Source organism: Paramormyrops kingsleyae, chromosome 15 (genome assembly GCF_048594095.1).
Source record: "Paramormyrops kingsleyae isolate MSU_618 chromosome 15, PKINGS_0.4, whole genome shotgun sequence".
In the NCBI taxonomy this organism is placed as follows: Eukaryota; Metazoa; Chordata; class Actinopteri; order Osteoglossiformes; family Mormyridae; genus Paramormyrops; species Paramormyrops kingsleyae.
The window spans coordinates 6,697,917-6,711,677 of record NC_132811.1 but is presented as its reverse complement, the minus strand read 5'-3'; the positions used below and the strand labels follow the sequence as shown (position 1 = coordinate 6,711,677).

The 13,761-nt window shown below is 46.5% G+C and overlaps 1 protein-coding gene across 4 annotated transcripts in view; it reads left to right on the top strand.

Annotated features, from left to right (window-relative positions):
- The window catches only part of LOC111860484 (transcriptional repressor p66-alpha-like), a 30,587-nt gene extending 21,348 nt beyond the window's left edge, over positions 1-9,239 (top strand). For 2 of the 4 annotated variants that reach the window (XM_072699674.1, XM_072699676.1), the window contains 9 exons: positions 1,736-1,865; positions 1,943-2,074; positions 2,188-2,268; positions 2,784-2,912; positions 3,073-3,246; positions 4,411-4,681; positions 4,771-5,186; positions 5,837-6,044; positions 7,268-9,239. In XM_072699674.1, coding sequence (XP_072555775.1) covers positions 1,736-1,865; positions 1,943-2,074; positions 2,188-2,268; positions 2,784-2,912; positions 3,073-3,246; positions 4,411-4,681; positions 4,771-5,186; positions 5,837-6,044; positions 7,268-7,404 — 1,678 coding nt within the window. In that variant the 3' untranslated portion in view covers positions 7,405-9,239. The remainder of the gene's footprint in view (positions 1-1,735; positions 1,866-1,942; positions 2,075-2,187; positions 2,269-2,783; positions 2,913-3,072; positions 3,247-4,410; positions 4,682-4,770; positions 5,187-5,836; positions 6,045-7,267) is intronic. The other 2 variants (XM_072699677.1, XM_072699675.1) reach the window with 2 other exon arrangements.
- Positions 9,240-13,761: the final 4,522 nt, after the last annotated feature.

Below are 13,761 nucleotides of genomic sequence, written 5' to 3'. Positions count from 1 at the left end.
TTAATCGCTGATGGCCCATTCTGTGGACTCACTTATGCAAGCCTAAACATTCCCGTCCTTGTCGCATCATCCCTGGGCTCTTGGCCCTACTGTGTGTCCGGGCCACAGTGGTACACCTTATCTGCTGACGTTATTTCCAACGCGAGTACCATGCTACTCCTGTAGTGTTCGGACTCAGCATGAGTCGCTCTCCGGCTGAGGACGGATATCATTTCTCTCTCCCTAAATGCTGCTGCTTTTCCATCATAATGAGTCGCTTACCTGGGCAGCCCATGTCCCACCTAAACAAGGGTCCAAGCTGCCACCGTGCATCTTCATCCCAACATCACCAAACCTCTCGAAGATGAGCATTCTCATTACTAATGGCCAGATGTAGGATTGTTACCCCCCCCTCCCCGAGCTGCACCCTGTGAGCATTTCCCCTCCCTCTTCTCTTCTGCGCCACAGGACTTGTTGATCTTAGGTCATCTACTGTTTTCCTGTCTTCCTGCTTATTTGAACACGGGAGACTTAAACAGGGTTTCACTGCCCTCTGCTGGCCAATGTAGTTAAGGGTCTTTCCTGAGACTTCTCAGTCTCCTCCTGCATTGAGCAGGTCCTGCGCCTTTATTCTGCTCATTCAGTTACTAACAGGTAGTCACCGTTATTTTTTTCCCCCCCAAAGGAAGTAGTTATCCTGCAAGGTCAGAATTCCATGGGGGATAGTGCCTTAGTTTTTTTATAATCTTTCCAAGTTCTGTCCTCACACTCCTGAAAGATGTGAATTGTACATGGTGCCTTTCTTCTCCCTACACGTGCAGTGCACACTAACCTGGATCAGGGATTCTTATGCACTGCACTCTGTCTAGATGAGGCTAGTACTTGCCTTCTCTTGTTTGAAAACAGTGAGTTGTGTGCATGTTTAATTTAAGCACTTAAATCTTGAGACTTTGGGCTCAGGGCACCAGGCCGGCAGTGTCTGTCTGCCCGCTGATTGGTCTCATGCTCAGTCCCTGTTCTATATATTGCTGACGTTTCGTATAATTTCAGGGTATGAATATTTTAAAAGCTGATTTATGTCTCTTTCTGCTGTTTCATAATACATTTCAGTTTAATTCCGGAAGTAAATACAAAACTGTAGACTGCTGTGGGCATCCACTGCATGTGAAAATGTTTTTTTAGCAGCAGTAGTTTGTGTTTTACTGGCATTAAATTTGTACCGGTTTTGTTCTTTTGATGCCTTTTGAACTAGGTAGCCACATCTATTATCTGTGTGGGATGTGTATAGGAGATGGCTGTGTGTGTGTGTGTGTGTGTGTGTTTGTGTTTGTGTTTGTGTGTGTGTGTGTGTGTTTGTGTTTGTGTGTGTGTGTGTGTGTGTGTGCCCGCGCGCGCACATGTGTTTCTGTATTATAGTCATTCTTTTGTCATGTACGGCCTGGTGACTCAGTGAATAGCACTGTTGTCTCATACCTCCATGTTTAGGGGTGTGACTCCTGCCTCTGCTCTTTGCGGTTGGAGTTTGCACAGAGAGGCTGTCCAATGCCCTGTACTGCTTGGGGTAGATTCCAGGCTCCCGGTGACCCTTTAGGGGGTTAAGTGCTTAGTGAATCAATGGATTTTATGGCAATCAAATGAATTAATATCTCAACATGTAAGCTTTGCAGCTGGCCGTGATATACCTGCTCGCTCTGCTGTCATTTTGAATGAAATGGAAATTTTGGGCGATACTATTAATTCTCCTCCCTGTCTGCAGTGAGGTCAAGGAGAGGCGTCCGCTGGCATCACCTGACGACGTCATCGTGTTATCAGACAATGAGCCCTCCAGCCCGCGTGTCAATGGCCTCAACCACTGCTCCAGGGAGATGGACACGGAGCTGCTGATGGTAAGCAGCACTGCCCACTTCGGTTCTGTCACACCCCATTCGCCGCTCCCCCTGACGGCCGTGTGCCCGGTGTGCAGAAGAGCAGTCCCAGCGAGCGCGAGCGCATCATCAAGCAGCTGAAGGAGGAGCTGCGGCTGGAGGAGGCCAAGCTGGTGCTGCTGAAGAAGCTGCGGCAGAGCCAGATCCAGAAGGAGGCCCCGGTGCAGAAGGTAAGGCCTGGTCTCTCAGACCCCGGCATCCCCTCAGGCCTGTTTTCTCTCTCTCTCTCTCTCTCTCTCCCTCTCTCTCTCACACACACATACACACACTCTCTCTCTCTCAGCCCGCTGGATCGTCCGGATCTGTGGCCACCCCTCCTCCTCTGGTCAGGGGCAGCATCACAGCCAGTAAAGGACCCATACAGGTTAGTTTGTGGCTCATGTACTCTAATCATCCAGGATCGGCTCCAAAATCCGATGGCCTGTCTTCGCTTCACCGGGGGCTCAACACAAACAACTCGACCTTCGTCTGTCTGTGTGTGTGTCTGTGTGTGTGCGCGCACGCGTTCGTGTTCAGTAGCTCACACAGCTGTTTATAATGTCTGACCAATAGCATTAACATAATTAACTAATAGATACCATTATAGATGCCATGAGGTTATGTCGGAGCAAATTTCAGGCTCTGATGGTTATATGACCTCCTGGCCCTAGTATCCAGCTCTGTACTCTCTGCTGCCATCTTTTGGAAGCTGAATGCAAAGCACAGCTCTGTATTAAAGTCGCTGTCCTTGGATGTGTAGCTGTGTCGGTTTGGGGCCATGGAAAGCTGCAGCCGGCCGGGAGGCCACGTGTGACCCCTGTGACCTCTGTGACTGCCGGCCGCCTGGTTAAGCACGCTGTCTGAAGGGTCCCTCGTTAACGCCCCCTGTGCTCCGGATAGGTGACATCAGGGCGCAGCTCGGGTGCGGTGATCCCACCACCACTGGTGCGGGGGGGCCAGCAGGTGTGCGCCAAGCTGGGCTCACAGAACGCCCAGATCGTCATGCCGCCCTTGGTCAGGGGCGCCCAGGTCAGGCCCTCCCCTTCCTCTTTCTCCTCTTCCTCTTTCTTAGTTTAATTTCAGCTTAAGCTCAGCCAAACGCACAATGCCAGAGGTTAGCTCCCCCGTTTTGGCGCGTGGCCGTCTCAGCCCTTATCTCTGTCCCCCCCCCCCCCCCCCCACCAAGCAGGTCCAAGGCTTACGGCAGCAGCAGCACTCAAGCTCAGGGGGGCCACCTCCGCTCCTGCTAGCCCCCCGCGCCAGCGTGCCCAGCGTGCAGGTGCAGGGCCAGAGGATCATCCAGCAGGGCCTCATCCGCGTCGCCAACGTCGCCAACACCAGCGTCCTGGTCAACATCCCGCAGGTCACCAGCCAATTTCATTGTGTCATAATGCCGGTGTCCACATGGGGGTGCTGTATTGGACCTGCCCCTGCAGCAATGCATGGGGAAGGACATAAACAGACTCCCTTCTCTCCTGTCTATTGGCAGCATTCAGTGAAAATTGGACTCTCAGTGGTAGATAGAAACACTAATTTAAAAGTAAGACTCAAACTGTCGAGGACCCCCAGACAGTCCACATTTTTGCTCCCTCCCAGCTGGGAGCAAAAATGTGGACTGTCTGGAAGGGAGCTCAGAGGGAAAAAGGCATGGATTGTCTGAGGATCCTCAAGGACCGGTTTAGACACTGCTTTAACCCTTGCGTAGTAACAGTTTGCTTTTCACTCTTCAAAGGTATCAAAAGCTGGGTTGTATATAGTATGACTGTTTCCTCCATATCGGCAATGTTCTAGAAGTCAAAATGCATGAATTTTCGGTGTATTTGATGGTTGTCTCCTGGTTACAGAGGCTATTGGTATCCACGTAAACAGAGGGTAAATATTAGGGTAGATAATATCTAATTACTTTCTCTCTGAAGCACAAAGCTAGCTATTATATCTGTCCTTGGAGTGGATACACATCCGCTGTCTTATTACGTCTGGCAGTGTGAAGTGAGATTCAGCACTAGGGTGTCTGGGCCAGAAGTTTCCTGGAAAAATGATTTAAAACATTGCATGCTGTTTTGATGCTTGTACCAGCATAATGCTGAGAACTAACCTTTTAGATTTGTGTGTAACACAGGTGGGGATATTTACCGGAAGTGTACCATGTAAATATCACACTATTTTTGCAGAGTGTGAAATGCTGAGGAGCTGTGTGTGTGTAAAGCCAAATGTTTGTCTGAGCTTCCTTCCCGCCTAGTAAACTGGGAATCGCTAACGAGAGAGGATTTAAAATGGCAGGCATCAGAGGGAAAGTTTTTGACGACTGATAAAGAAGCTGACTTATCGAGGCTCTGGGGGAAAATGCTGATTCTGGCTTGGCAGGAATGGCTGAGTTATTGTGTTGGGTTGGCCGGCTTCGACGGGAGCCGTCTGACCAACGGTCAGCCCAGGCAAACTTCGAGAGTAAATTTATTGTTGTGACACACAGTGAGCTGCCAATGAGACATGGGGTCGGTGTGTTCTAGAACGTTCTCTCTGGTCACAGGCCTCCCCGACCAACCTTAAAGGCTCTTCAGTGACGTCCGGCCTGGCCAATAGCGTGACGGCGGTCGGCGTGAATGACTCTCCTGCCAGCCGACAGGCGGCCGCCAAGCTCGCCCTACGCAAGCAGCTAGAGAAGACCCTGCTGGAGATCCCTCCGCCCAAGCCACCCACGCCCGACCTCAACTTCCTGCCTTCGGCCGCTAACAACGAGTTCATCTACCTGGTGGGCCTGGAAGAGGTGGTGCAGAACCTTCTGGACACGGTTGCCAAGGGTGCGTAGGCGGGCGCCCCCTAGTGGCAGAGCAATGATGAGTGTCTCCGTGCTGCTCTAGATATATGAGATCTGCGTTCTATCAAACAGGGAAGCTGCAGGTCTCTCCGGTTTCATCCACGGCTCCTGCCCCCAAAGAGCCCTTCACCTGTGCCCAGTGCAAGACCGACTTCACATCTCGCTGGAGGCAAGACAAGAGCGGCACGGTCATGTGCGAGCAGTGCACGACGTCCAATCAGAAGAAGGTGCTGAAGGCAGAGCACACCAACCGGCTGAAGGCGGCCTTCGTCAAGGCGCTGCAGCAGGAGCAGGAGATCGAGCAGCGCATCATGCAGCAGAGCCTCTCCGCCTCTCCCGCCTCCAAGACCGTCCCGGTGCTCCCCGCTATCAAGGTGGAGCAGCAGACCCTGGTGTCCCAGCAGCTGAGGCAGGGCCGGCCCTCCCCCCTGCATCCGCAGCCAAGCCGGGGGGTCACCATCAACCGCCATCATTCCACTGTCAAACAGGTGACTTCCTGCTTCATCATACAGGGTTGTTTAGAAGGTCCCATGTACGGCTTTCAGCGCATCAGCACTGGTGATTTTTGAGTGCTCTCGTAATGTGAAAAGGCCAGGAGGTCTGCAAACTCTGCTGTCTATATGTACGCAGTAACCATAAGGCCTGTTTTTCATCTTCGGTGTGGTCACTCGACACCCCTCCGTAAGTGTTCTGCTCTCGATTTCCCAAAACGTGCTAATGAATTACAAAACTGACAGAGGAACTGACGCTAGCCAACAGCGTGCTTGTGTTTGGAGTGTTTTCTGAGTATTTCTGCAAATTTATTGGCCTCGGTGTCAATGAATGCAGGTTTAAATGAATGCAGGTTTGGGGGGAGTTACTTAAGGCTCTTCCACTGGTTGGCAAATTAAGTGTACGGTGTGTAGGCAGTGCAGAATGACACGGGTATTCCGTGTGTGGGTGGTCAGTTTGTGTGTTTATTCTTGCTTTCGGATATCTTTGGGTTATTTTCTGCCTTTGGAATGTTACGGTTAACAAATGGGGTGGTATATGGTGGGTATATGGTGGGTAGATGCAGCAGCATACGACCGACACTGAGCGAATGAAGGTAAAGATGGCGGCCCGGCGGTATTTCACACGCGCCCTCATCCCTTGGCAGAGCCCCGGCCAGCTCTCCCGGAGCGCCCAGGCCTTGGCGGGGCGAGTGGCGGCCCACTCCATCTCGCAGGCCGCGCAGCTCCAGAGCGCCGTCACCGCTGCCGCACTGGTCAGCAGGCCAGGTAAGCATGCTGTGCACGCAGGGGGAAAGGGCAGCAGCCGTAACTCCGCCGTCGACGCCTGGAGGAAGCGGAGCCCCGCAAGCCAAGGTAGATCCCATCCTCCGGCCGGCCGACACCCACTAACGTGTGCTATACGGCCAAAAGTATGACGACACCCCGATTAATTAGAGGAACTGCCTAGTTAAGCCACACCCATTCTGACACAGGTGTGTAATTTGGCGCACAGTCACAGCCTCCTGCAACAGTCGTCAGTAGCAGAGTGGGCGGTTGTACCGAAGAGGTGTGACTTTCCACTTGTCGAAAAAGACGGTGTCCTATGACGGTCATTTCACCATATTCCTGCCCTGGTTCAACTGCAAGGGAAGGGCTTGTGAAGGTCAAAAGGTCTGGGAGCAAGATCAGTTGTGCAGTGGTGGGTCACACAAATTCACAGAAAAGGGACCCGATCACCCAGCATCTATACCCAACCTGATTGGCACCAAATCCCACCAGCATCTAACGGGAAGCCTTCGCAGAAGAGTACAGGCTATTATAGTAAATGTGGGCTGACCAGCTTCATATTAAATATCCTTGGTTTCGGAATGAGATGTTGGAAAAGCTGGTGTCCACATACTTTTGGCCCTATAGTGTATTAGAGTGCACAAATTAAAATGTTTTTTTAGGGTGGTATAGTGAAATTGATATTAATTTAATAGTTTCGAGAATGTTTGTTTGTTTTTTTTTTTTTTTTTTTTGCAGTAGAATTATGATGTAAGTTGTACAGAATGCAAACTAAGATGCAGTGTATTTGATATGTAAACATTGTCATACCGACAATCACTGAATCACTTTCACTGATTTTTTTTTTATTTTATATATTTTTTTTATATTGTGTTTCTTCATTTAGCCTCCTTTTATTTAGGGCCACATTGATGGTTCTCTGCTTCTTTCATCTCCAATCCCCTGCCTCTTTAACTTGCTGTGCCCTGAATGTATTAGTCTTTGGGGGATGACTCGACTGACTCGTTCATGAACACACGCAGTTGTCCTGTATCAAAGACCATTCTTGTGTTTAAGGCTCCTCACGCCGTAGCCTGAGCTGTAGTCCTCCATTTTTGTGTGCTCCGTCCGAGACTACAGATCAGATTCTCCCGCTTTCTAACCAAAGCTGGTATTCTGTTCCTGCACACATGACCACTCGCTGTATTTGGGTTGACATCTGCTTGCCCTATTTCTGTGTGGTTTTTCAGCCGATCGCATGTCGTTGGTTTCCTGTGCCGTTTGCGGGAGAGGTTGCAGAGGCACTGAGAGAGATTGTTGTTGTTCTGCAGGAGTGACTATGGCTTACGTCAACCCCAGCCTCTCTCAAGTGCACAAGAGCTCTTCCGCTGTGGATCGTCAACGCGAGTATCTCCTGGACATGATCCCCTCTCGCTCGATCTCCCAGACAGCGAACACGTGGAAATAATGCAAATGCTCCTTATTAATGAAAATAATAGCAGCTGTCATCATTACCAACATAACAATCTACAACCCCCGGTTACAAGCCTGGGACAGCAAACTGTCGACCAATAAATTGACTCCTTCCTCTGTACCTTACCCGCCATGACACCAGTCTCCAAGTGGAATGTTGCAAAGTTGTATGAGACAGTGATACTTGATCCTGGACTCTTGGGATGTTTTATTCAAAAAGAAATTGTTTAGAGGAAATGGACCTCGTGAAATTCCCCTTTGTTGGCCGTGACCATCTGCAGGCATATTTTTGCGACCCCCCCCCCCCGCCGCTTCCCCCGCCATCCTTTGGGAGCTTAATCAGCCCAACCGAGTGGCACACGGAGGGAACGACTCACCTTGGGTCACACGTCGCCCGCCCAGACGGACGTACCAGGATCCTCTTTGACGATAGAGCGGCCTCCGGTGGCAGGAATGTGAATAGGATGGCGGGGATTTCGGCTGGGTTTTAGTGGACTCAACAGAATGCTAGACTGCTTCAGCTTTGCAAAAACAAATGTATATTAAATGGAGGGAAAAAAGTCTATCAACAAATGTGCTGCCTCATGTTAAATTGACATCACACAGAGCTGGGGAGGATTCTTGTTTTATTTTCTGAGATTATTGTACGTGACTGAGTTACAGTTCCCCCTCCCATCTGTGAAGTTAGTAGGTTTTGTTCTTTCCTGTTTCGGAACGCTGCATCATTGAAAGGTTTTATTACAGAATTTCCGCCAGTCGATGGGGCTATTTCACATTTGCTTCGTTTCCCAGTGATTTTTTTTTATTTTTGTATCTAGATTAGGATAACCCTCAGACAACAGGAAGGTAATATCTGAAACATAATCCATACTAGGTATTTTCTGCTCTATTTCAGCTGTGACTGGATGCTAAAGCTGAAGTTACCCCTCTCCCATATCAGGTGATCTGAGCGTGTGCGTGTTGAACATGACGACTGAATTTCTGGCCTCAGTTAATTTTGTTTTTCCAGCGGCTCCTCTGCTCCCGTTATACTTGAACAAAAGACTAATGGACACTATTTGGAATGTAGCTCTGTGGACCCTGGCGAGTCGTCTCAAACTGATGACGTTCTGCACGTGGCAGCCCTGGTTCTGTGCGTCATCCGGAAGTGATCTCCTAGCCAGCACTGACCGTTGGTGTTTAATATATTGTCATAGGTGGGTGGGTGGAGGGGGCTCCTTGAGATGCAGGGCATCGCTTGGGCATCGCTTGGGCAGTGCGTGGGCGTGTCGCAGAGTCACTGGCGCTCTTCCCTGGGCTCCGCCTGCGACCGCGGTTGTTCGTTTAGACCCTTGAATTCACTTGCTTTCATCTTAAGCATAAACGAAAATAAAACAAGGCTTAGATTTTTAAGGTTGCACATTTTGTCCGCGTGCAGCTTCGTTTTTGATTTGAATTTGTGTTCCTGCTTTATTTAAAAAAAAAAAAAAAAAAAAGGAAAAAAAAGAAAAAGGGAAAAAAAATGTCCAGCTTTTAAAACAATTTGATTTTGTCTGGCAGTGCACTCAGTTGTTGTGGGATGGTGTTTGGGGTTTCTCTGGTCAGTTGGTTGCTGTTATGTTTTACTTCAATTCCATTCTTTCTTTTGTACATTCTTTAAGCTGTGTGGAAATTTGCCCCCCCCTCCCCCGCAGGGCGTTGCCTGCCACCATCTCACACCATTCCATTTCCTTGGGGTGCTATAGCACTACACACTGCATTGCACCCTCCTACGTAAGGATTAAGTAATGTTTCAATTTGTTTTTTTTCCCCCCTGCTCTATCGAAGTAATAAACTAATTTTAACCCCTTTGTTTTCTGTCAATGTTGGTCCATTATTTCATTGCTTTTCTTGATGATTTTTTGTCATTGTATTAAGCCAGGATAAAACTATTCAGATGGGCAGACCCAAGCTTGATGCTCGTCTGATTGGTTAGCTTGTTGTCACATGGCAGCCTGGGGCAGAAGTGAAATGCTTCATTGATAAAAGACCTAGTACTGGACCGGGGTGCCCCAGTTTCGGTCCTGGACAAGCCAGTCTGCACCACTTTTTGAGCAGGTCTGGAATTGGAAAATCCTAAGCATGTAACCTCTGAAATGAATGCCAGTCACGGCCCAATTTTTGCCAAATGGAGTGGGTGGGTTCCCACGCAGTAATTTTATCACAATTTAAAATGGATTTTTTTTTTTCACGTTTAAAATGCAATTCATCTCATGACCCCTTGTGAGAGCTCCCAGAGGGTCACGTCCCCCTGCACAGTGTGTTTTTCTGCATATATATTCTGAATTTGTAACTTAAACTACACCATAACTTGTAACTTGCCTTTTTATTAAGCCAAAAGTTTTAAGAGAAAGGGAATGGATACTTTGTAAGTCACCTCGGTTTCATAGTAGCTGTGGCCACATGTATGTCACTCATGCAGTGCATTTTGCTGAGGGATCTTCTCAGTAGCTGCTATGCAAGAACTTTTCGGATATAAATTTCAGTGTTAGTTCTGCTGTAGCAAGAAATCGTAAATCGGTAAACGTAAATGCCAATGAGTATTATATTCACGGTGTAAACATTTAGGGGGGGAAAAAATCATAAAACCGGATTCTTGCAGGCCACATCCGACAGTTTTCAAAACCACAGGATAGGATCCCATTGGGGGCGTGCATGCTACTTTTTTCAGATTTCCAGTAAAGATCTCTGTGTAAACTGATCTTATTAAAAATGGTTGCACTTTTCAACGGTAATAGACATCAATCTGGTTGCGATATATATTTTTGCTGGGGAGCATAAATCAAATCCACAATGTATAAAATGTTTTTTAGTCAAGAGTGACCCATCCACATTTTCTTGTGCATCGGCAGGTTAAATGGCGAAAGCCTATCCAGAACCTCATCCTTCTCCCTGAAATTAAAGGGGCAGTTCACACCAAAACTGAAAAATATGTACGTTTTAGAAGGGGTTTAGTGCTATCTATTCATCTAGGTTGTACTGCTGGGAGTTACCTAGTTTTAGAGAAAGCGGCTGTAGAAACGTTGGGGTTCTCACAAATATAATAGGGGTGCGTGGCATTCTTTCGGTGGTGATTAAAGCGCAAGGAAAATACATTTGAAAAATTCAGCAGCAGTGTTATTACCAGAAGTCATGGTGGGATATTGACGATAATCCAGTCTTTGTAGTGAGCAGTTTAATGTACGAACTATTTTCTTCTACCGAACTCCACACACCGATCATATCACTGCGCAGAAGATACCATGCTCGCGCTCGTATCGCGTGCGTAGTGATATAATTGGTACATGGAGTTCGGTAGAATAAAGTAATTAATATATTAAACTGTTCACTTCAGGGTCTGGATTAGCTTCAGTGACTGGGTCATGATTTCTGGTAGGAGACATTGCAGTTGAATTTTTCAAATGTATTATTCTGGCGCTCTTACCACAAAAAATGCAATTCACTCTCATTTATGCTGGAGAGAAGCTCGACATTTCTACCGTCGATATTTCCAAAACTAGGCAACTCCTAGCAGAACAGCCTAGTTGTATGGATAGCACAAAGCCCCCCTAAAACATATCTTTAATCTGCTTTGGGTGACCTGCCGCTTTAGTGTACTTGGTATATTCTCACACAGACCTTATGGTGGAGACAGTAGCAGTCGAAGCCCATTTGGCGTCCTAGGCAAGCTTCACTACCCAAAGCTGTCGGCCGGGCGAGAGGGTGGCGATGGTTAAAGTTCTCCATCAGAGGAGGGAGGACAACGCATCAGAAGATGCCACCCTAGGAAATTGCCCATACTGTTCTTGCCGTGATCCGCCACTGGGTGGCGGTAGATCCTTGTTCTGGGACATGCTGTATATTTGCTGAAGCAAGACACCGGAGGCCGCTTCCAAAACAATGTAATTCAACTTTTGACTTCCATTGATCCATAGACTTGTACGATCTCGGCAGGTTAGACTTCCCCCCAAATCCTCAGCTGCCTGGTCAGAAAAGTGCTGGCCGAGCCGCACGGTTTTCATCCCGAACTGTATACTTGTGCGAATTGGCAGGTTTTATTTTCGAGGATCCTCCCTCCCCCAGTGTTCTATCTGATCAGTAGCCCGTTTCTCCTAAATCTTTGTCCGTTTGCATTTTCTTGACCGATGTAAATATATAGCTGATATTGATCCTTACATCAAGTCCAACATATTTTAGACGAGTTTCCCTCCCTAGACTACAGCCCAAAAGTTGCATTAATACCTATAGTTAGACCTTAATTTGACCTGCATATATGATAAGGATGCTGTTAGAGTAGGATTTCAAAGGAAACATCAACTGATTAAGTGCCTCACAATTCGATGTAGACGTATTTTTATGATTAGTTGCATAAACTGTATTTCAGAAGGCAATTAAGCTGTTCTGTTGATTGAGGCACTGACGTAAAATAATACTGAATTGTATGTTGTTGCACTGCTTGATTTTAAAATCATCGTTGGTGTGTTGCTAGGCAACACCGTGCATATTTTGCACGTTTTCTTTCACTATCCACCAGCTTTCTCACATTTTGTGCCATTAATTTAAACGAGCAATTAGTTTATTTTTAAATTAAAATTTACCCTTAGTATGGCCAACTTAAATCGCGTGGGAACCTTAAAGTAACATTACCTGAACACCACGCTTTGAACTCCAAATACTGGTTATGACGTAGCCTGACATTATATGAAAAAGATTCATGTGTCACCCGCAACATGTTTTTTAAATGCATTTTTAAAATTAGCATGAATATTTTTTGTGTGCCTATTACACAATACAGGAGGAGAAATGTTCTGTGGACAAAATCGGTAAAAAAAAAAAAAAAAAAAACTATTTTTGAACCTTGTGTATGTTCCTTGTCTAGTTAAAAATGGACCTATGACTTGTGACAGTTATATGCAGTACTATGCAAAAGTCTTAGGCAGTCAAAAGAAATTTGTTTTAATGCTGGTGTAAAACTATCATGTTTGTCAGCCATTTCAAAACCTCTCTTAAAGTCACCTTAGTATTTGCAGCAATCTTTCAAGACACCCTTAGCCAGAGCAACTTGCATAAGTGCTTAGATGTATTTTTAACTTAACCATTAGCATACCATGTTTGGCTAATCAATACCTCATTGAATTGTTTAACTAGTTAAATTAATTAATTGAACTGGTGGTGAAATTTCAGTGTATATGTGGAATGGCTGTGATGCCGGCGAAGTTCGGGAACTGAAGCAGTGTTCTTCAGCAAATCAGTGGGCAGTGTATTCTGAGGAACTTCTCACTGTAATTAGGAGAGTTTTCAGTGCTGTTACTGAGAACACCAGTTATAACCTGTTACTTGATGGAATATCCATCCACCCGTTCATCCGTCTTTCAACTGCTCACCCTGTTCAAGGCTGTGGGTTATGGGAATATTTTAACCAAAATCACTAAAATATTCAGAAGTAGAATAGTACAGAATAATAGCTTTAAATTCTTCCTTATTAGGTAGCATAATTTCAACATTTGTTTGCCACCAAAATGCCTTTAATAATTTTGTTTCAAATGGTGGCAAGAAAGAAGGAAAAATGTGTTAATTCTTAGAGTATAAAAATGTCCTCAAGAAGCTCCTTCACTCTTTGGTTTCATGTTGTTTTAAGCCGACGTACCATAATTATCGTTCCTTTGCGATGAAAATGCTTTTCCCCTCACTGGTAAAAATAAGCTTCTGTAAAGTTGTCAATGAATCAGATTTTTCTGCATTTCGGTGTCCTCGCAAACCACCTTCATATACAAGGCGACATTGCCATTACATCGTATGACCACAAGGTGGCAGGCAGCGATGGGCACATTTCCATTAAGAGATGGGAGAGTGCTCACACACGTCTTTCTTTTATATTTCAGTACACGGTATAAAAATGAAACTATTTCAAAATATTTGTTTTATTTCATTGGGGGTGGGTATTTTACTCAGGTCATTCCTATAGTGAAGTTGTTTTTGGACGAATTTATGGCTTTGTCCCCATATCCAGGGCCACTCTGTCCCGCTGACTTACTGACTCCCAGATTTCTGTAGTGTGTATGACTGCCCTCTGTTTGACAGGCTTCCATTTATCCCACCTGACAGCCCGAGTTTCAGCTTGAGAGGGATTTCTGTTGATAAATGGATGGAAGAGGAAAACAGAATTCTGGGATACCTAATCTTTAACTGTACATCTGAGTAATGAGATTCTCCTCTCATTGCAGCACAGCATTAATAAATACAAGGTATCCACCCCCCCCCCTCCATATATAATACCACCTGTTAGTCTTAGTCCTGTATTTTTTATTGAGCCAGTGTGTAGCAAATGTAGCACTTAGAGGTACGCAGGCAAATG